Source organism: Oncorhynchus masou, chromosome 13 (assembly GCF_036934945.1).
Source record: "Oncorhynchus masou masou isolate Uvic2021 chromosome 13, UVic_Omas_1.1, whole genome shotgun sequence".
In the NCBI taxonomy this organism is placed as follows: domain Eukaryota; kingdom Metazoa; phylum Chordata; class Actinopteri; order Salmoniformes; family Salmonidae; genus Oncorhynchus; species Oncorhynchus masou.
In genome coordinates this window covers 61,920,228-61,944,452 of record NC_088224.1, presented here as the reverse complement: position 1 = coordinate 61,944,452, position 24,225 = coordinate 61,920,228, and the positions used below count along the sequence as shown (strand labels likewise).

Here is a 24,225-nt window from a genome sequence, read left to right as displayed (position 1 = left end):
GGTAGTCTAGGGTTAGAGTGTTGGGCCAGTAACCAAAAGGTTGCTAAATCGAATCCCCGAGCTGACAAGGTAAAAATCTGTCGTTCTGTCCCTGAACAAGTCAGTTAACCCACTGTTCCTAGGCCGTCATTGTAAATAAGAATATGTTCTTATTAACTGACTTGCATAGTTAAATAAATGCTAAATAAATAGATGTTTTGGTGTTAGGGACAGAAAGCATGCGTTGGAGGCTAGGAGCCATTGGTTTTGTATAGTGTTTTGGGGATGTCATTTCTCGCAACTGAGGGCAGTAGTACAGTCGTGGCCAAAAGTTGAGAATGACACAAATATTAATTTCCACAAAGTTTGCTGCTTCAGTGTCTTTAGATTCGTTTGTCAGATGTTACTATGAAATACTGAAGTATAATTACAAGTGCTTCAGTGTCAAAGGCTTTCATTGACAATCACATTGAGTTGATGCAAAGCGTCAATATTTGCAGTGTTGACCCTTCTTTTTCAAGACCTCTGCAATCCGCCCTGGCATGCTGTCAATTAACTTCTGGGTCACAAACTGACTGATGGCAGCCCATTCTTGCATAATCAATGCTTGGAGTTGGTTAGAATTTGTGGGTTTTTGTTTGTCCACCCACCTCTTGAGGATTGAGCACAATTTCTCAATGGGATTAAGGTCTGGGGAGTTTCCTGGCCATGGACCCAAAATATCAATGTTTTGTTCCCCGAACCACTTAGTTATCACTTTTGCCTCATGGCAAGGTGCTCCATCATGCTGGAAAAGGCATTGTTTATCACCAAACTGTCCCTGGATGGTTGGGAGAAGTTGCTCTCGGAGGCCGTGTTGGTACCCTTCTTTATTCATAGCTGTGTTCTAAGGCAATATTGTGAGTGAGCCCACTCCCTTGGCTGAGAAGCAACCCCACACATGAATGGTCTCAGGATGCTTCACTGTTGGCATGACACAGGACTGATGGTAGCGCTCACCTTGTCTTCTCCGAACAAGCTTTTTTCCGGATGCCCCAAAAAGGGGATTCATCAGAGAAAATGACTTTACCCAAGTCCTCAGCAGTCCAATCCCTGTACGTTTTGCAGAAAATCTGTCTGTCCCTGATGTTTTTCCTGGAGAGAAGTGGCTTCTTCGCTGCCCTTCTTGACACCAGGCCATCCTCCAAAAATCTTTGCCTCACTGTGTGTGCAGATGCACTCACACATGCCTGCTGCCATTCCTGAGCAAGCTCTGTACTGGTGGTGCCCCTATCCCACAGCTGAATCAACTTTAGGAGACAGTCCTGGCGCTTGCTGGACTTTCTTGGGCGCCCTGAAGCCTTCTTCACAACAATTGAATCGCTCTCCTTGAAGTTCTTGATGATCCGATAAATGGTTGATTTAGGTGCAATCTTACTGGCAGCAATATCCTTGCCTGTGAAGCCCTTTTTGTGCAAAGCAATTATGACGGCACGTATTTCCTTGCAGGTAACCATGATTGACAGAAGAAGAACAATGATTCCAAGCACCACCCTCTTTTTGAAGCTTCCAGCCTGTTATTGGAACTCAATCAGCATGACAGAGTGATCTCCAGCCTTGTCCTAATCAACACTAACACCCGTGTTAACAAGAGAATCACTGACATGATGTCAGCTGGTCCTTTTGTGGCAGAGCTGAAATGCAGTGGAAATGTTTTTTGGGGATTCTGTTCATTTGCATGACAAAGAGGGGCTTTGCAATTAATTGCAATTCATCTGATCATTCTTCATAACATTCTGGAGTATATGCAAATTGCCATCATACAAACTGAGGCAGCAGACTGTGAAAATGAATATTTGTGTAATTCTCAAAACTTTTGGCCACGACTGTACATACATTCTAAAGTCAATCTCAATGAGACTTGGATTTAATATGAACAGCGCAAAGACTGATGCAAAAAAATATGGTGGAAGGATTTGTTTTTGTTTTCATTTACTATGATAACCTTGATTTGAAGTCATTCTTCAAGAATAATAAGAATCCTGCTGCATATCATAACCAGGACCAGGAATTTTTCCTGATCAGGATTAAACGCTAGGCACTAGTTATCCTGGTTAGGAAAAGCTGTATGGTTTAGTTAAAGAAACTTCTTTCTTTTCTTTGGAAAATGTGCCAGTACCTGCATGGGATGACAGATGAGGCTCGAAGTGGGTGTGTCCCCAGGGCTTGCGTTGTCGAGGCGACGGCTGTCCAGAAGCCCATCGAACAGGCCCCTTTCCCTGCTCTCTTTGTCGGAGGTGGCGGAGCAATTGAAGAAGGAGTGTGATCTGCACAGGGTAGAAGACAAGAGTTAACACACATACTCACTACTACTCATTCATCACTACTGACTACTGAGCAGAACTCTCCATGCTCTTTTACAGTGTTCTGGCCCTGGGTACGGGTCAATTCCAATTCAAGATGCAAACAGTTCCTTCAGGATTGACTGAATTGAAATGGAATTGACCCCTGCCCCTATGTTCTGGACCCAGGACTGTAAGTAAGAAGTAAGAAGCACGCCAGGGGTGTAAGTAAGAAGCACATTCTGAGGGCTCACCCGTGGAAGACCCAGGTGTCACACTCGTCTGCCCGGCTAACGTAGTTCTCAGGCAATAGGCCAGACAGCCCCGTGGCCAGGGAGGACCCGTAGACCCAGCCCTCGCTGGTGTTTTTCTGCTCCAAGGGAGACGTGAAGACAAAGTCACCCAGGACCAGCTCCAGCTCGTCCTCATTCTGAGGGGCGTAGGGATACATCACGCGCAGCGTCTGCAACAGAGGGAGAGAAGAACACAGCTTGAGTGCACCAACGCTGTATCTAACACCAGAATACAGTACAATGCAAGGCTATGGGTCTAAATGGGCAAGCTCGCAAAGGGCCACTGTGACATTTACAGCTGTTTCTAAATTAATTATACTATATATTTTTATTGATTCTTGAAGAATATCAATTATTATAAATGGCTCATGAGCTTGTCTTGTAGAAGGTACAGGGTCCATGTCATGGTGTTGATTAGTAGAAAGTACAAGAGTAGTATTGGATGTGAAATGAAAACAAAGTGTTATTATTACCTCATGATTGGCAAACCGAATGTCCCGGGAGAAAAGGACAGCCAGCCAATCACAGCCTAGCTTCACCTCGATTCCCTTGGCCAGCTTTTCAAGGGAGGTCAGGTGATTGGTGGGGAAGTAGTAGGCTAAGGTCACATGGAGCTGCTTCTTATGGGGCTCTAAATGGACATCTGAGACAGGGAGAGGAGCATGAATGAATAAAGGTAAAGAATATAAAGAAAGACATTTCTGTGGGGCAAACTACTACAGTGGAAATCTAGCTCAGCAAATCATAGAACTACAGACTTGAGCAAAATGTCCCCATATTTTCCAAACAATCTTTTTTGACGTGTTATAATCAACCATGCACAATTTGAAATGAAGCTCCAAACTGCCGGTGCTTTATGGTGAGGATAATCTCTTTAGGATTAAGCATTACAGTCAGGGCCGGCGCCAGAACGAATCAGTTGGACAAGCATTGATTTTTATTCACGGGCACATCCTGTGCGCTTGCGCGCAAACACATTTTGTTAATGGGTGTTATGATAAAGACCATACACTCTGAGAAAAAAAGGTGCTATCTAGAACACAGAAGGGTTCTTTAGGAGAACCCTTTGAAGAACCATTTTTGGTTCCAGGTAGAACCCCTTTGGTTTCAATGTAGAACCCTTTCCACAGAGGGTTCTACATGGAACCCAAAAGGGTTCTACCTGTAACCAAAAAGGGTTTTACCAGCAACCAAAAAGGGTTCTCCTATGGGCTGAAGAACTGTTTTGGAACCCTTTTTTCTAAGAGTGTAGGCAGCTCGTGAATTTCAAGTTTGGGGAAGCGTACAATTTATCCTACCATTTCAACCTATCTGCGTGCCATATGACTATAGGCCAATGCAGCAGTAGGCCTATAACGTCCATCATCACCTAAGTAAAATACATAGGACTAAAGCCGCAAAAAAAAGTGGAAAATATCCTGATGAAAATTCTGGTTCTTTCAATCACATTAATATCTCTGCCTCCCTTTCTATCTGTCTTGAGCTTTCGCTAGCGAAATGCAACATTGTACCAACACGGAAGGTTGGCGTACTCAGACGCGAACGCTCCCTTCATGTTGTCAGGACAGAGAAACCACACACATGCTCATTGCTCACATGGAGCACTCCAAACAAAAGACAGTGAAAAAAATTGACAAAACTCCTAGACAATGGTTATGAAATAAACCAATCGTGTTTCTCACAAGTGTAGCAGGTTGTGAACTCTGCAAACAACGTTTCCACTCCGAGAATGAGAATGGTAAATTGCTGTAATACATGCATTAACCGAAATGAATGTAACTAAATGACAGAGACGAACGGTACATTTACTAGGACTACTGGTTACATATGTAAAGTTGAATTGACAAAAAGAAACAATCAAAGGTCAAACAATTCACACAATGAAACAATGACTGTGCAAGATTTGGCGGGAGACACCGGAGAACATTCTGGAGTGCTGAGTGCATGTATTCTGGAGAGAGAACCCCATTTCTTCGCCACACACCCAGCCCCTTCTTCTAGTCTCAACATTTTATACTCAAGACACATGATCTTCATACATTTTAAATGCTTTTCACTGACAGCCGCAACTCAATAATCAGCTAGGCCTATTGCCACGCGCTCTGCCCAAATGGCTGCCTACCCCAATAGGCATAGGCCTATACACTTGTGATTGAAACAATCCACAGCAAAAAAAAAACATTTTAAGAAGATAATGATCCTCTGTGGCCAAGTCAAGATCTCTGGTAGAGTATTTTTGAATGATTTTATTTAGACAGGAGTAATTATATAATTTTGGCTTTAGTGGAAGCCAGCCTCCGAACAGTGCACTGTGCACCCGCCAACTTTCCTTTCTAATGTTCAAGTGGCTGAAACCAAGTGGCTGAAACCATCTCGTATGTAATGACGAGATGCTCATGTCTCTGCCCTAACAATGTGAGTCGTTGTCCCAAAGGCCGGAATGCAGGTGACAAGTTTAGGTCTGCATATAAACGCAATGGGCTTATTCAGGACAGATTTGCAGGAGAGCAAGCCCTCTCACTTCGCCTCTTCCTCTCTGCTGAAACTAGCGAGAGAAACAGCACCCCTCTGTCTTACTATATGTAGCCCGTGTATCTGATGCTGTCTGGCCAGAAAAAGTATGACATGCCATACCCATCAGATACATGGTCCACACATACAGAGACAGAGACGAGCTGTTTCACTCGCTCAGATGCTTAATCTGAGATTGATGTGTCTTTCTTTCTTTGCATGTCTCAGTCAAATATTTGATCAGTCGGTTGGGCCAGGCCACCTAGGGCCCGCCAATAAATTCAGCCCTGATTACAGTCATCCCTTACCAGCTTAAAATATGTAATTTTCTGACCAAAGCTTGTGGAGAGATAGACTGCCTATAAAAAGGCAACGTGTATGCTTGTGTGTATGTCTGGCGTGCTTGCGTGCGTGGGTGTGTGTCCATGTGTCACAGGTAGAGATAGTTCCTACCTGCTTTTCTGGCAGCCTCGGAAGCAAAGTCAGCAGCAAACTGCTTGAGGACATCTGCGATCTGCTCCTCGACGAAGAGGCCTATGAAGTTGAAGGAGGTGTAGAGCTCCAGGGGCAGAGGGCTCGGGAAACGACCCCTCCATTGGCTGACCGTGGCCTGCAGGGCCTCCAACAGGGCATCCACCTTCTTATCTGCACACTGCGGGACAGGGTAGAGTCTGAGTACCACACAAACACTGAGTCTTACATTAACATTTAGGGCCAGTTTTCCAGACACAGATTAGTCCTAGTCCTTGGACTTGTGCTCAATGAAGAATAACCATTAAAAGCACGTTTTAGTCCAGGAATAGGCTTAATCTGTATCTGAGAAACTGGCCCTTACTAGACAGATGTTATAGTCTCTTGACCTCAACGGGACTTCCTGGATAAATGCACACTTAGAAAAAAGGGTTCCAAAAGGGTTCTTCGGCTGTCCCCATAGAATAACTCCTTTTGGTTACAGGTGGAACTTTTTTAGGTTCTACATGGAACCAAAAAGTTTTTTTCAAAGGCTTCACATATTGGGACAGTCAAAGAACACCTTCAGCACCTTTTTTTCACAAGTCTTAAGTAATATAATTACAATACTTCCTGGTTAGCTGAATTCGAGGGAGAAGCATCCATGTGTTGATGTATGACGTGAGGCGTGTCATTTCCCCCTGGGCTCACCATGAAGAACTGGCAGAGCGTGATGTGGGGGAAGATGTTGTGGGCCTTGTTCTTGCCACAGGAGACGCGGGACTGCTGCCAGAAGTGATGGAGCTGATTCTGCAGGGGTCCGCTAGGGCGCAGGTACAGGACGTACTCTCTGGGCAACGGGTCATCCAGGAAGGGGTCATCCACATGGGAGAACAGCCTGAGGAAGAGCAGGAGAAGAAGAAGAGGAGGAGGAGGCTTATCAACGACTGAGGTAGAAGATGTGTGTGTGTGTGGGGGGGGGGGGGGGAGCGGGGCTCCAATGCAGCTGTTTTGATCTCAATATGAAATCATTTCTGGGTAACAATTAAGTACCTTACTGTGATTGTTTCCATTTAAAATGGTCAAAAATAAACAAAAAAATTGCTTCTTAGAAAATAGTCATTTCTCAAGCAAGAACTTAGCTCGGACTGTCTGGGCGTGGTCTGAGTACGGAGGGGAAAACTGAAAAACTAGCTGTTATTGAAAAAGAGGTTTGGAACTTACTTTCTTATTGGTCTATTAACTAATTTACCATCTGGTGATGTCACCAGGCAGGCCAAAACTCCATCCCATCAAAACAAGCTGAAATATCAGGCGGTCTTTTCAAACAGCTCTAACACTAAAATGGCATCATTATACTTTTCACAATTTCACAGTATTATTCCAACCTCATAGTGTGGAATTATATATAAAAGCCAGGAAATGTTGACTGCACTGGGCCTTTAAAGAATTGTAGTCATTCACACATATGCAGCACAGCAGAGGGCAGCATAACACACATGGTTAATCTCTGGGAGTGTGTGTTTGTATACCTGTGCATGTGTGTGTTAGAACTCACCAGTCACATGCTGCCTGTACACTCCTGCCTCCTGTTGATACTAGTGCCTTCAATCTGCAAAGATAGAAAACAATGATGACTACAATGCTTCATTTTGAAGGCACAAAGTCAGAGTTCACCATCTCTGTTCCCTATTTGTCTGAGATAAGTGACCCAGGGTGCGTCCCAAATGGCACCCTATTGCCTATTGGGCCCCCGTCAAAAGTAGTGCACAATATAGGGAAAAGGCTCCCATCTGGGAGGCACAGATTCACACAGTTGTAAGAAGCACTACTGAGGCAGAGTTCATACACTGTATCTTTAGTCATGTGGAGCATGGTTCAGCAGGAGTAACACAGCCTTTATTATAAACAGCGGATTCTGATACAGTGGACAGTTATGCTAAGTTCATCATATCGTTTCAATAAGACACGCCAGAGGAAAGTGTGGAGGTGATTCCTTCGATACAGTATGAGTATGAATAAAACATAAAGGTGTGAAGTGAACAACCCACAGCATATCATTTCCACTAGGCCATTTCAAATGTCAAAACCAATTCAATCCATGAAAACAGACACACATGCTAAGTCACTCTCCAAAATAGCAGACAACCGCATTGTGAGACAGCTTCCTAAATCCAGCAGCACCTGGAGGCCTGGTTAACAAGGAGTGGAGGGAGAATGCTGATTCTTATTAGGCCATCAAAACCTAATTGCAAACTATTTAAGGGAAGGAAAAAAACTTGGAAACTGCTAATGCGATTCACCTCTCTGGGGACTATAGTCTCCATAGCATCCGCAGCGGTGGAAACCAAGACAGCACCTAGTACCGAGACCTGGGGGACACCAGTAGGGCAGAGACAGACCCACTCCAATGTAAATGTAGATGTTTGGTTTGGACAGGGCCTCTTGGCCTTACCTTTTGGCTCACTTATTAAAAGTACAAATACAATGTTGATCCAGTTTAACTTACTTCTGTATCCGCAAACACGGGTTGACGCAATAGAGTCAAAAGGTATTAACCAACCAGTTTAACATTTGAGCTCCACCAGACACCCAAGTCAATCTGTGGAAAAGGGTAGTACAGATGCTTAATGGTATATCTGTCGTAAGAATGTAGGACATATTTCACCTTTCACCCAGGCCCTTCGACAGTACTAGTTTAAACTTGACAATACTAGGATTGTATGAAGATGTAATGTTGCGGACAGGGAGTGTCAACAGAGGATTGATTTCATGCATTACATCAGCCAAACATACGGTGGGGCAGAAAAGTATTTAGTCAGCCACCAATTGTGCAAGTTCTCCCACTTAAAAAGATGAGAAAGGCCTGTAATTTTCATCATAGGTACACTTCAACTATGACAGACAAAATGAGACAAAAAAAAACAGAAAATCACATTGTAGGATTTATTTATTTGCAAATTATGGTGGAAAATAAGTAATTATGGTGGAAAATAAGTAATAAAAGTTTATCTCAATACTTTGTTATATATCCTTTGTTGGCAATGACAGAGGTCAAACGTTTTCTGTAAGTCTTCACAAGGTTTTCACACACTGTTGCTGGTATTTTGGCCCATTCCTCCATGCAGATCTCCCCAAGAGCAGTGATGTTTTGGGGCTATTGCTGGGCAACACGGACTTTCAACTCCCCCCAAAGATTTTCTATGGGGTTGAGATCTGGAGACTGGCTTGGCCATTCCAGGACCTTGAAATGCTTCTTACGAAGCCACTCCTTCGTTGCCCGGGCGGTGTGTTTGGGATCATTGTCATACTGAAAGACCCAGCCACGTTTCATCTTCAATGCCCTTGCTGATGGAAGGCGGTTTTCACTCAAAATCTCACGATACATGGCCCCATTCATTCTTTCCTTTACACGGATCAGTCGTTCTGGTCCCTTTGCAGAAAAACAGCCCCAAAGCATGATGTTTCCACCCCCATGCTTCACAGTAGGTATGGTGTTCTTTGGATGCAACCCAGCATTCTTTGTCCTCCAAACACGAGTTGAGTTTTTACCAAAAAGCTATATTTTGGTTTCATCTGACCATATGACATTCTCCCAATCTTCTTCTGGATCATCCAAAGGCTCTCTAGCAAACATCGGACGGGCCTGGACCTGTACTGGCTTAAGCAGGGGGACACGTCTGGCACTGCAGGATTCCCTGGCGGCGTAGTGTGTTACTGATGGTAGGCTTTGTTACTTTGGTCCCAACTCTCTGCAGGTCATTCACTAGGTCCCCCCGTGTGGTTCTGGGATTTTTTCTCACCGTTCTTGTGATCATTTTGACCCCACAGGGTGAGATCTTGCGTGGAGCCCCAGATCAAGGGAGATTATCAGTGGTCTTGTATGTCTTCCATTTCCTAATAATTGCTCCCACAGTTGATTTCTTCAAACCAAGCTGCTTACCTATTGCAGATTCAGTCTTCCCAGCCTGGCGCAGTCCTACAATTTTGTTTCTGGTGTCCTTTGACAGCTCTTTGGTCTTGGCCATAGAGGAGTTTGGAGTGTGACTGTTTGAGGTTGTGGACAGGTGTCTTTTATACTGATGACAAGTTCAAACACGTGCCATTAATACAGGTAACGAGTGGAGGACAGAGGAGCCTCTTAAAGAAGAAGTTACAGGTCTGTGAGAGCCAGAAATCTTGCTTGTTTGTAGGTGACCAAATACTTATTTTCCACCATAATTTGCAAATAAATTCATCAAAATCTTACAATGTCATTTTCTGGATTTTCTTTTCTCATTTTGTATGTCATAGTTGAAGTGTACCTACAGTGCCTTGCGAAAGTATTCGGCCCCCTTGAACTTTGCGACCTTTTGCCACATTTCAGGCTTCAAACATAAAGATATAAAACTGTATTTTTTTGTGAAGAATCAACAACAAGTGGGACACAATCATGAAGTGGAACGACATTTATTGGATATTTCAAACTTTTTTAACAAATCAAAAACTGAAAAATTGGGCGTGCAAAATTATTCAGCCCCCTTAAGTTAATACTTTGTAGCGCCACCTTTTGCTGCGATTACAGCTGTAAGTTGCTTGGGGTATGTCTCTATCAGTTTTGCACATCGAGAGACTGAAATGTTTTCCCATTCCTCCTTGCAAAACAGCTCGAGCCCAGTGAGGTTGGATGGAAAGCATTTGTGAACAGCAGTTTTCAGTTCTTTCCGCAGATTCTCGATTGGATTCAGGTCTGGACTTTGACTTGGCCATTCTAACACCTGGATATGTTTATTTTTTAACCATTCCATTGTAGATTTTGCTTTATGTTTTGGATCATTGTCTTGTTGGAAGACAAATCTCCGTCCCAGTCTCAGGTCTTTTGCAGACTCCATCAGGTTTTCTTCCAGAATGGTCCTGTATTTGGCTCCATCCATCTTCCCATCAATTTTAACCATCTTCCCTGTCCCTGCTGAAGAAAAGCAGGCCCAAACCATGATGCTGCCACCACCATGTTTGACAGTGGGGATGGTGTGTTCAGGGTGATGAGCTATGTTGCTTTTACGCCAAACATAACATTTTGCATTGTTGCCAAAAAGTTCAATTTTGGTTTCATCTGACCAGAGCACCTTCTTCCACATGTTTGGTGTGTCTCCCAGGTGGCTTGTGGCAAACTTTAAACGACACTTTTTATGGATATCTTTAAGAAATGGCTTTCTTCTTGCCACTTCCATAAAGGCCAGATTTGTGCAATATACGACTGATTGTTGTCCTATGGACAGAGTCTTCCACCTCAGCTGTAGATCTCTGCAGTTCATCCAGAGTGATCATGGTCCTCTTGGCTGCATCTCTGATCAGTCTTTTCCTTGTATGAGCTGAAAGTTTAGAGGGACGGCCAGGTCTTGGTAGATTTGCAGTGGTCTGATACTCCTTCCATTTCAATATTATCGCTTGCACAGTGCTCCCTGGGATGTTTAAAGCTTGGGAAATCTTTTTGTATCCAAATCCAGCTTTAAACTTCTTCACAACAGTATCTCGGACCTGCCTGGTGTGTTCCTTGTTCTTCATGATGCTCTCTGCGCTTTTAACGGACCTCTGAGACTATCACAGTGCAGGTGCATTTATACGGAGACTTGATTACACACAGGTGGATTGTATTTATCATCATTAGTCATTTAGGTCAACATTGGATCATTCAGAGATCCTCACTGAACTTCTGGAGAGAGTTTGCTGCACTGAAAGTAAAGGGGCTGAATACTTTTGCACGCCCAATTTTTCAGTTTTTGATTTGTTAAAAAAGTTTGAAATATCCAATAAATGTCGTTCCACTTCATGATTTAGTCCCACTTGTTGTTGATTCTTCACAAAAAATACAGTTTTATATCTTTATGTTTGAAGCCTGAAATGTGGCAAAAGGTCGCAAAGTTCAAGGGGGCCGAATACTTTCGCAAGGCACTGTATGATGAAAATTACAAGCCTCTCATATTTTTAAGTGGGAGAACTTGCACAATTGATGGCTGACTAAATACTTTTTTGCCCCACTGTATGAGGCCACAGGGGAGCAGCTACATAGGAACAACAAACACTCTACACAGGAAATGCTCAATACGTGTGCATGTATCTCTTTAATCTTTGATCATTCGCTCCAACTCAACATAGGGCTCCCATATTGAGTTCATTCAAATGTCTCCCTACATCAGAGGCAGTGTCACAGGTTACATGGCCTGAAGTTCGTCATTACACCAGTCACAGATATGAAGAGATGGGAGAGCAACTACATAGGAACCACAAACACTCTACCATCACACAGTAAAGGCTCAATGTGTGCATGTGTCTCTTGTATATCAATATGAATATCTTTAAGGACCATATACAACCATATCATTCTATTGTTGGGGTATACCCACACGATTCCAACACAGAAAAGCTGATTTTCAACATACTTCCTTAAACATTTTTGGGAAATTATTTCACTCATATTGTAATTAATAATTATTTATACATCTGTAAACACTGGATAGTTACTTTAAAGGAGGCTACAATTGTCAGATCAACTGGGTGTCCTGCCACAAGATAAAACTGAATACAACGGAGCTAAAACCTGGGCATTAGTTTAGGTTGCTAATGCTAGTCTTCAGGTCTAAGGCGCAGTTACTCCTTAGACCAAATGTGAGTGTGTATACATTTGAAGTCAGAAGTTTGCATACACCTTAGCCAAATACATTTAAACTCGGTCTTGACAAATCCTGACATTTAATCCTCATAAAAATTCCTTGTCTTAGGTCAGTAAGGATCACCACTTTATTTTAAGAATGTGAAATGTCAGAATAATATTAGAGAGAATGATTTATTTCAGCTTTTATTTCTTTCATCACATCCCCAGTGGGTCAGAAGTTTACACACACTCAATTAGTATTTGGTAGCATTGTCTTTCAATTGTTTAACTTGGGTCAAACATTTCGGGTAGCCATCCACAAGCTTCCCACAATAAGTTGGGTGAATTTGGGCTCATTCCTCCTGACAAAACTGGTGTAACTGAATCAGGTTTGTAGGCCACCTTGCTCGCACACGCTCTTTCAGTTCTGCCCACAAATTTTCTATAGGATTGAGGTCAGGGCTTTGTGATGGCCACTCCAATACCTCAACTTTGTTGTCCTTAAGCCATTTTGCCACAACTTTGAAAGTATGCTTGGGGTCATTGTCTATTTGGAAGACTCATTTATGACCAAGCTTTAACTTCCTGACTGACGTCTTGAGATGTTGCTTCAATATATCCACATAATTTTCCTTCCTCGTGATGCCATCTATTTTGTGAAGTGCACCAGTCCCTCCTGCAGCAAAGCACCCCCACAACATGATGCTGCCACTCCGTGCTTCACGGTTGGGATGGTGTTCTTCGGCTTGCAAGCCATATCCTTTTCCTCCAAACATAATGATGGTCAATATGGCCAAACAGATCTATTTTGACCAGAGGACATTTCTCACAAAAAGTACGATCTTTGTCCCCATGTGAAGTTGCAAACCGTTGTCAGGCTTTTTATGTCAGGTTTGTAGCAGTGACTTCTTCCTTGCTGAGCGGCCTTTCAGGTTATGTCGATCTAGGACAAATTTTACTGTGGATATGGATACTTCTGTTCCTGTTTCCTCCAGCATCTTCACAAGGTCCTTTGCTGTTGTTCTGGGATTGATTTGCACTTTTCGCACCAAAGTACGTTCATCTCTAGGAGACAGAACGCGTCTCCTTCCTGAGCGGTATGACGGCTGTGTGGTACCATGGTGTTTATACTTGTGTACTATTGTTTGTACAGATGAACGTGGTACCTTCAGGCATTTGGAAATTGCTCCCAAGGATGAACCAGACTTGTGGAGGTCTACAATTTTTCTTCTGTGGTCTGATTTCTTTTGATTTTCCCATGTCACGCAAAGAGGCACTGAGTCTGAAGGTAGGCCTTGAAATACATCCACAGGTACACCTTCAATTGACTCAAATTATGTCAATTAGCCTATCAGAAGCTTCTAAAGCCATGACATCATTTTCTGGAATTTTCCAAGCTGTTTAAAGGCACAGTTTACTTAGTGTATGTAAACTTCTGACCCACTGGAATTGTGATACAGTGAATAATAAGTGAAATAATTTGTCTGCATACAATTGTTTGAAAAATTACCTGTGTCATGCACAAAGTAGATGTCCTAACGGACTTGCCAAAACTATAGTTTGTTAACAATAAATTTGTGGAGTGGTTGAAAAACTAGTTTTCATGACTCCAACGGTAGTGTATGTAAACTTCTGACTTCAACTGTATATGACAAGCCCTGTTCCAGAGTGGAAGCTAAATGTGGCCCATGTACCAAGTGTGTATCAAATTCTGAATCAAAGGAGGTGCAACGATCAGATCTCTGTAACTGAATATATTAGGTGCATAACACAATCATGCATACAAAAGCCACAGTTGTGTGAGTTCAGCTACATTCAGCTCAAAGTTGTTTCAACCTCAATGGAAAAAACAGGCAGCTGCTTTTGACTTGTGACCTGTTCTCTGTTCTGGAGATCCTCTGTGAACCGCACAGGCCTCAGTCCAACATCCTGTAAAAAAGGTAGCGAAAGCATTCTCCCTGTCAGGCTGTCTATGGGCTGCGCTGAAGTGAACCCCTTAAGAGTATCACAGTGCTTCCCCACACTTCAGATGCTTCTGACAGGAAACACTTCAGAAGTAAATCAGCTGAGGACAATGTGGTCTGTCTTTCTCAGATCTGAACCAGACGTAAAAAAAATAAGCTGTGGTCACTGGTATTTAAAGGTTTGCAATCAACCGAAATGGTTTGAATGAAGAGAGAACCAGTGTGACAGTTAGATCACTCCCACATGTGAACACATCATAGCCCAGGGTTCCCCAACAAGTTGGTTTTATTCATCCCTCCAAGTTTTTTTATTTTATTTTTTAAATAAAAAAGTATATATTATTTTGGGGGCTTGTTTGTTGGACATAAAAGACAGTAAAAACATCAGGAAATCAGCTTTTTTTGATGTATAACTTTTTTACCCCTTTTTCATGATATCCAACTGGTAGCCACAGGTCATCCCGGCCGGCCAAACCCTTCCCCAGACAATTGTGCGTCGCCTCGTGTATCCCGATCACGGCCGGCTGCGACACAGCCCAGGATCGAACTCGGATCTGTAGTGACTCCTTAAGCACGGCAGTGCCTTAGACCTCTGAACCACTCAGGAAGCCCAGCGATTTTAATTTCAGAAATCTGTTCCCAAGTATTCCCACACATAATAGAGAGATGTGATCGTACACAAATAATAATTCATAACAATTGATTGGATTTATATAGCACTTTTCTACTAACTGAGGTACTCTAAGCGCTTTACATAGTAGGGGGAAACTCCCCTCATCCACCATCAATGTGTAGCACCAACCTCAGTGATGCACAGGGACCATTTTTGTGCCAGAACCACACATCAGCTATCAGATGGAGAGCTGAGGAGTGATATATGCCAATTAGGAATGAAGGAGATGATTAAGTGGCCATGATGGAATGTGGCCAGATTGGGAATGGAGCCATGACACCGAGGTGAACACCCCTACTCTTACAATAAGCGCCATGGGATTTTGAGTGATCACAGAGAGTCAGGACACCCGTTTTAACGTCCCATCCCGAAAGACGGCACCCTACGCACGACAATGTTCCCAAATGTAATTAAGGTTTGAAATTATTCAATTTTTGTCAAATATTATATCCTAGACTTCCTGCGGTCAGTTTGCAGTGGAAATGTTTTTATTTTATTATTATGTTCCGGCCCCCCGAGCGTCCGCTTCAAGAACAAATTGGCCCGTGGCTGAATCTAGTTGATGATGCCTAAGTTGACAGAGACACAGAGCCAGCAACAGCAGTGCTGTGCTGTGGTCGTCCACCACAGCAGGATGAGAACTGCATCAAGTATGAACATGGTGTAGACACTGACTCTTAATTGAGCATAACTGCTGTTTTTCTGATCCCTGAATTCATTTAAATTCAATTCAACTTTATTTGACCCTACGGCTATTACAATTAATGACGTTCCCAGAATAGACCTTTGTTTGAGCAGTAAAGTAGTCTTACCAGGGCTGGGGTGAATTTAGAAATGGAATTCAAATGAATTTCATTATGACTGAGCTACTGTAATAGTGTTGTGTGTCTGTAGCATGGAAGAGCTCAGCTTCATCCTGAGGTATTTATTTACACTATCACCCCACACACCCATGTCTTGCACTCAGTTTCTCAACCTATCACATCTGTCCAGCAATAACATGACATCAACGATCCCACAAGTCCATGTGCACTTGTAATTGACTCCATTTTGATCTGTGAGTTTGGGTGCAAGGCTTGGACCCAGTTGCATCCAGTTTCCTCCAGAGCTGATGAAGTACAAATGCTGTACAACATTCTGTTTTGTGAGCTAATATAATTTTAGTCCAATCTCTCTGGGAAAAATAAAATAAATATGGACATTTCAAAACACACAATGTCGTCTGCAACTGATCAAAGTATGGGGGAAATCAACGTAGAAGACCATCCTTGAGAGCCTTCTCACCAATTGCCAAGTTATCACTCCCTATCTCTCGTGACAGCCTTAACATCTAGTGGCTGATTTGGTCGTGGGTGTAGAGTCTAGTGCAATAATAACTGTTCATATAGTGCTGAAATACTTACTTTACTACAGTGTATGGAGCGACATGGGAAGTCAGCTCGTCTCAGTCCATGGATCATGATCTATTCTAGTGTATTTCTATACCCATTGATCATTTAACCTTGTGTTACATGGATTGCTTGTTATTCAGATCACAGTCAGTGGTTGTAAAGGACTTTATCACACAAACTAAACATTCTTGAAGGTTAGAAAACCACTTGCTTTTTCTAACGCCCACTACGCTATGAAAGTGAGATTTTCCAACCAGAGAGTTCCTGTGAGCTTCTCAAGACAGGAAGAGGAACAGATGAGCCTCTAAGCAGGACACCCCCACAATCAGCGCACTCGTGTACGTATGTATTAGTACACCGAGTGTATGTGTGTGTCTGTGTGCACGTTTTTGAGGTGCACAAATAAACTAACATGTCCTTTTGTAGCACTGTAGACAGCATTATGTTCCTTCTTCTGAGTAATACAATGTAGGACTTCACACATAATTGGGCAGACATACAAGTACACATGGAGACAATGACTAATATTGTCCAAAGGTTCTGAAAAAGAACTAACTATGAAGCTGAGGAAACCAGGGGTTAGTTAGTCAACCTTTAAGCTGAACTTTAGTCACTTAATTTCCACGTGTTGCAAGACTGAATCATAAGGAATAATTAATACCCAAAAGGTGTTGTGAAGACCACGAGATGAACAAGGAGACAATTAAATGTCAAGTCGGTCAGGACAGGCTGAGATAGCAATAAAGGGCTACAACACCCCACCAGATCTGGGATTAAGCCCGGGTTTCAACCCAAGGCACGGCATAGGGCAGCCCAATAGACAACCGACAATTCAACTTTTAAAGGTAACTTATGTTTGAGCCAACTTTTCCAGTGTTGACCATGAATGCGATCTCTGTGAACATTGGGGAAATTACCTTTAAGAGGGTGTATTGTCAGCTGTTTAGTGTGCTGCTCTAGTAACGTGCCTTGTATTGAATCATGGACTAAGTCAACGAAAGGAGGTGGGGAAGGATGCAATTCTTAAATATTGGAACAGGGCCTTTGTTTCATGCCAAAGTTACCATGTGCACTAAAGCCTTCCAGTGTGATATTTACCGCTCAGAACACGACTGTGTGTATGATTATCACCCCTGGCTTCCTTTCCTCTCAGTCTACTCTTGGCCAACCAGGGCAGCAGACAGTCGGTGTGAAGTCACAAATGCAGACACAACATGGAATGTCCAAGTCTTAAGACCCTGGGAAATTTCTGAGCTCTCAATTCAACAGGCTTTATTGTCATGGGAAACATATGTTTACATTGCCAAAGTCAGTGAAATAGATCATAAACAAAAGTGAAATAACAAACCAAAAATGAACAGTAAACATTACACTCACAAGTTTCAAAATAATAGTTACCTTTCAAATGTCATATTATGGCTGTGCACATTCTTGTAATGTAGTGCAAATAGTTAAAGTACAAAAGGGAAACTAAATAAACATAAATATCGATTGTATTTACAATGGTGTTTTTTTATTCACTAGTTGCCCTTTTCTTGTGGCAACAGGTCACAAATCTTGCTGCTGTGACGGCAAACTGTGGTATTTCACCCAACAGATACGGGAGTTTATCAGAATTTGATTTGTTTTGGAATTCTTTGTGGGTCTGTGTAATCTGAGGGAAATGTGTGTCTCTAATATGGTCATACATTTGGCAGGAGGTGAGGAAGTGCAGCTCAGTTTCCACCTCATTTTGTGGGCAGTGTGCAAATACAGTAGCCTGTATTTTCTTGAGAGCCAGGTCTGCCTACATCAGCTTTTCTCAATAGCAAGGCTATGCTCTCTGAGTCTGTAGATAATCAAAGCTTTCCTTAGTTTTGGGTCAGTCACAGTTGTCAGGTATTCTGCCACTGTCAGGTATTCTGCCAAATAACATTCCAGTTTGCTTAGTCTTTTGGTAAATTCTTTCAAATTTGTTAAGTAATTACATTAGTGTTGATTTGGTTGGTCTAATTGTGTTGATGTCCTGGTGCTCTGTGGGGTGTGTTTGTGTACAGAGCGCCAGGACCAGCTTGCTTAGGGGACTTTTCTTCAGGTTCATATCTCTGTAGGTGATGGCTTTGTTATAGAAGGTTTGGGAATCAGTTCCTTTTAGGTGGTGGTAGAATTTAACGTCTCTTTTCTGGATTTTGATCATTAGCGGGTATGGGCTAATTATTCAGCTCTGAGTGCATTATTGGGGATTTACGTTGTACACTGAAGATGTTTTTGCAGAATTCTTTATGCAAAGTCTTAATTAGGTGTTTTTCCCATTATGTGAATCTTTGGTTGGTGAGCAGACCCCAGACCTCACAACCATAAAGGGCAATGGGTTCTATAACTGATTCAAGTATTTTTAGCCAGATCCTAAATAGGATGTCAAATGTTATGTTCCTTTTGATGGCGTAGAAGGCCCTTCTTGCCTTGTCTCTCAGATCGTTCACAGCTTTGTGGAAGTTACCCGTGGTGCTGATGTTTAGGACGAGGTAAATATATTTTTTTGTGTGCTCTAGGGCAACAGTGTCTAGACATAATTAATATTTCTGGTCCTAACAATATGTGCTGAAGATCTAGGTGCTGCAGTAGGCCCTCCTTGGTTGGGGACAGAATAACCAGATAATCAGCAAACAGTAGACATTTGACTTCAGCTTCTATCCGGGTACTGCAGACTGATTGAGTGATCTCGCCAATTCGTTGATATACAGTGCCTTCGGAAAGTATTCAGACCCCTTGACTTTTTCCAAATGTTGTTACGTTACAGTCTTATTCTAAAATAGATAAGAACAAAACATCCTCACCAATCTACACACAATACGCCATAGTGACAAAGCAAAAACAGTTTCTTTTCAACGGAAATATCTTATTTACATAAGTATTCAGACCCTTTGCTATAAGACTCGAAATTGAGATCAGCTGCATGCTGTTTCCATTGATCATCCTTGAGATGTTTCTACAACTTGATTGGAGTCCACATGTGGTAAATTCAATTGATTGGACATGATTTGGAAAGGCACACACCTGTCTATATAAGGTCCCACAGTTGACAGCGCATGTCAGAGCAAAAACCAAGCCATGAGGTCGAAAGAATTGTCCATAGATCTCCGAGACTGGATTGTGTCGAGACAGATCTGGGGAAGGGTACCAAAACATTTCTGCAGCATTGAAGGTCCCCAATAACACAGTGGCCTCCACCATTCTTAAATGGAAGAAGTTTAGAACTACCAAGACTCTTCCTAGAGCTGGCCGCCCGATGGTCAATCTGACAGAGCTCTAGAGGTACCCTGTGGAGAGGGGACAACCTTCCAGAAGGAGAACCATCTCTGCAGCACTCCACCAATCAGGACTTTATCGTAGAGTGGCCAGAAGGAAGCCACTCCTTAGTAAAAAGGCACATGACAGCCTGCTTGGACTTTGCCAAAAGGCACTCAAAGTCTCTCAGACCATGAGAAACAAGATTCTCTGGTCTGATAAAACTGAATGCCAAGCATCACGTCAGGAGGAAACTTGGCACCATCCCTATGGTGAAGCACAGTGGTGGCAACATCATCCTGTGGGGATGTTTTATTTAATTAACCTTGATTTACCTAGGCAAGTCAGTTAAGAACAAATTCTTATTTACAATGATGGCCTACCCTGGCCAAACCCTAATCCAGACGATGCTGGGCCAATTGTGCACCGCCCTATGGGACTCCCAATCACAGCCTGTGATATAGCCTGGAAACAAACCAGGGTCTGTAGTGCCACCTCTAGCACTGAGATGCAGTTCCTTAGACCACTGCGCCAATCGGGAGCCCACTTGGGAACTCGGGAGACTAGTCAGGATCGAGGCAAAGATGAACAGCGCAAAGTACAGAGTTCCTTAATAAAAACCTGCTCCAGAGCGCTCAGGACCTCAGACTGGGGCGAAGATTCACATTCCAACAGGACAATGACCCAAAGCACAAAACCAAGACAAAGCAGGAGTTGCTTCAGGACAAGTCTCTAAATGCCCTAGAGTGTCCCAGCCAGAGCATGGACTTGAACCCAATCGAACATCTCTGGAGAGACCTGAAAATAGCTGTGCAGCAACACTCCCCATCCAACCTGACAGAGCTTGAGAGGATCAGCAGAGAAGAATGGGGGAAGCTCCCCACATACAGGTTTGCCAAGCTTGTAGAGTCATACCAAAGAAGACTTGAGGCTGTAATTGCTGCCACAGGTGCTTCAACAAAGTACTGATTAAAGGGTCTGAATACTTTTGATATTTCTGTTGTTTTAAAAAAAATAAATTAGCAAACATTTCTTAAAAGCCAGTTGTTGCTTTGTCATTATGGGGTGGCGGGGTAGCCTAGTGGTTAGAGCGTTGGGCTAGTAACCAAAAGGTTACAAGTTCAAATCCCCGAACTGACAAGGTACAAATATGTCGTTCTGCCTCTGAACAAGGTAGTTAACCCACTGTTCTAGGCAGTCATGGAAAATAAGAAATTGTTCTTACTGACTTGCCTAGTAAAATAAATAAAAGATTGTTGAGGATAAAAAAAAATCAATTTTAGAATAAGGCTGTAATGTAACAAAATGAGGAAAAAGTAACGGGGTCTGAATACTTTCCGAATGCACTGTATATGTTGAAGAGGATGGGGCCGAAGCTGCATCCCTGTCTCAAAAGCTTTTTTTGTTGCTCTCTCTCTCTCTCTGTCACTTATCTCTTTTCAAAAGGGTGACACGATCATTACTACACTATAAAACAGAAAACTGCATTGCTGGAAATGGTAAACTAATGAGAATGGATGTTGAGTTAATATTTATTATAGCCTGTCAGTATCAGACAGACGAGCGAACTCTCATACAAATTTGTGAAAACGTGCTTTACATTATAACCAGGATATCTCTGTGAGGGATGATCGGAGCAATGAAAAGGCTCCCGAATTCAGCTCTGACATCCCATTCAAAAGATGTGTGCTAGAAAATGTAGCTCATTTTGTATATTCAATGGCCCCTCCTCCTTGTTTGACAACAGTTGTGCCCCATCACCCCCCACCCTGCCAGTCACACACAAACACACACGCACCACCCATCACCCATTCACAAGAAATGTCCCATACCATTTCAACACCAGCTGACCTCCACCCAGACAGACACACTCTCACCCCTCCCATCTCAGCTCTGCGGGGAAATCCCATGGCTCTGGCCCCTGCATACGGACAGTTCCTGTTTACAAACCTGCCAGAGAGCTTGAGGCCCTGTCACACTGAAGCTAAGCCACTGACCACTCGAGCATGACCAGAGTGAAACACCGTGGGCTTGCACCCCACCCCCCTCTCTCTCTCTCTGATTATGCTCCTCTTTCAAAATCTCAAATTGTAAAGCATGCAAAGATGACTGACAGCAACCATAAAAATATAAAGAAAATAGTAATATCGGTAATGATAATGGCAATATCTGAACTTGTTCATGATCTTATCTGGGACAGGTCAATGTGGGGGTGTAACTGCTTTGTTCTACTCACAGAAGGTTATATTTCTTCTGGGAGACTTTGTTGCCTCCTGCATTGTGCTGTGATGGTGGAAGAATTCCGTCCTCCTCACGTTAATAGAACGGATCATCTTTTTCCTGTTTTCCTGTACATTGTTACAGCCTCTATGTGTTTGCCTGCCTCTACTCTCACAGTCAAACAGACACCCGAGGAAGTAGTATAATAACTTGAGAGGAATTTGTTGATCTACTCCCAGGAGCAGTGAAGATGTGTTTTGAATTGAAAGTTAGGGGGTGGGGAATTTAATTGAACTAAATATTGAACTGCACAATTTAAACGGCATTGGAACATTGGAATAACACATCTTATTGCACTGTGGCTTGCAGGAAGGCAGGCAGGCAGGCGGGCAGACATGCACGTACGCACACATATTCTTATTAATAACATGTGTTAATGTAGAATATTTGTATGCCCACTCGCACATGCAGACTCTATCTGGAATCAGAGCCCCATGAGCAACAACATTAAGGCTTTTACTGACAACTAATTCTCTGCTGTGTTTTCCTCTCATTATGCATTTCATTGACGTCTAGAGGAAGAGTTGAGGGGTAAATGAAGGACTTACTGTTCAGACAAAACTCCCCTCACTGTGCTCTACCACACTGACTGCAATTATCTACCGTGTTACAATTATGCTCAAATGATTTGTGAGGGAGGTCTTAACTTATCCACAGATCGAAGATCTCTGAAGAGACCTGAAAATAGCTGTGCAGAGACGCTCCCCATCCAACCTGGCAGAGATTGAGAGAATTTGCAGAGAGAATGGGAAAAATTCCCCAAATACAGGCATGCCAAGCTTGTACCGTCATACCCAAGAAGACTCGAGGCTGAATACTTTAATGTGATAGTTCTGTTGTTTTTTTTTAAATACATTTTCAAACATTTAAAAAAACAACAGTTTTTGCTTTGTCATTATGGGGTATTGTGTGTAGATTGATGAGGAGAAAAAAAACAATTTAATACATTTTAGAATACTTTCCGAATGCACTGTACAGCATGCGTTATACATTTTAATGCTAGCCTCTTTGATAAAAATCCGATGAAGAGACTGCTGGTTAAGGAAAGATGCTCCACAGCTCTAAGTACCTTGTGCTTGCCAAACCAAGCCTCAAACACACTTGCCTTGTCATTACGGCTCTAGTACAGAGTCAAGAAACCCCCTCTGATCAGTGCCTGGTCTACATTCACAGAAATCAGCGGAATCTCTGTCACTAATCCTAATGGCATTATTTAGGCTATAAAAAACATTGTTGTTTCTCCAGTGAGTTGTTTCTGACTCTGGGTTGGTACACACCTTTGTTTTTCACATTGCTAGTAGGGAAGTAGGTGAAAACTGGATCTAGTATGCTACACATATGTATACGTGTTTACAGTATACATACAGCTATATCATTGCACGGGCACACAGTATGAGGGCAAATGCATTTTGACATAATCATTTTGTCATTCACGCACGCCTGTCATCATATCAAATTGTAATTAAAAGCGCATCAATTGTAACTTCATTTCAGATCATTTGGACCCAATGTCCAGCAAACTGACAGGGATTTGAAGCTCCCTATGTCCAAACATAGTGACTCCAGTCAGCGGTTTGGATGCCGCAGTATGCTGGAAGCATGAGGCTGGAAGGACACTAGCTCTTGAATTGGCTGTCATAGTTCTGGCAAAGATAGCACAGACACATATGGTGCAGCCACAACGATACAAACAAACACAGACACATACACAGCATACACACACAGACACACACACACACACACACACACACACACACACACACACACACACACACACACACACACACACACACACACACACACACACACACACACACACACACACACACACACACACACACACACACACACACACACACACACACACACACACATAAAGAGTACACACACACACAGAGTACACACACACACACAGAGTACACACACACATAAAGAGTACACACACACATAAAGAGTACACACACACACACAGAGTACACACACACACACACAGAGGACACACACAAAGACAAATACATAAAGAGAGAAAAAGGATGGCAAGCTAAAAAGCAGTTACCAATGGACCACATTGCATCCACACAAGATGGTGTATTTTCAAGCAGGATCAGCACAGCTACTGCTAGTGCATGTGTGAGGTGAAGGTACAGAAAGGCTAGATTGTAAATGTGCTTTGTCTCCAATGTGTCTGTTGCAAAGCTCCTAGTGGTCTGTTGCTGATGGCATCACTGAACAGATGCAAAGCCGTCTGTCTCACTCTGAGCGAACCCTGTACGACTTAATGCAAACAACAGCTGCCTCGCAGGCCGGGGGGACCGAAAGGGGCAGAGACGGTACTAGTAGCAGAGGGGACCAAAGGAGCACAGCTGTCAGTCCCAAAATATACCAGGGCGGGCACCTGCGGGTATGTCAGCAACTGTGGCCAGGCCTCGTCAGACTGGCGAGACAATAGGCAGCATTGAGGAGAG

The 24,225-nt window shown here is 42.9% G+C and overlaps 1 protein-coding gene across 4 annotated transcripts in view; it reads right to left on the bottom strand.

Annotated features, from left to right (window-relative positions):
• The window catches only part of LOC135552782 (ubiquitin-associated and SH3 domain-containing protein B-like), a 51,781-nt gene that overhangs the window by 9,370 nt on the left and 18,186 nt on the right, over positions 1 to 24,225 (bottom strand). For 3 of the 4 annotated variants that reach the window (XM_064984629.1, XM_064984632.1, XM_064984630.1), the window contains exons 2-7: positions 7,113 to 7,166; positions 6,185 to 6,452; positions 5,558 to 5,756; positions 3,067 to 3,236; positions 2,555 to 2,763; positions 2,138 to 2,285 (exon numbers count right to left, since the gene is read on the bottom strand). In XM_064984629.1, coding sequence (XP_064840701.1) covers positions 2,138 to 2,285; positions 2,555 to 2,763; positions 3,067 to 3,236; positions 5,558 to 5,756; positions 6,185 to 6,452; positions 7,113 to 7,166 — 1,048 coding nt within the window. The remainder of the gene's footprint in view (positions 1 to 2,137; positions 2,286 to 2,554; positions 2,764 to 3,066; positions 3,237 to 5,557; positions 5,757 to 6,184; positions 6,453 to 7,112; positions 7,167 to 24,225) is intronic. The other variant, XM_064984631.1, reaches the window with a different exon arrangement.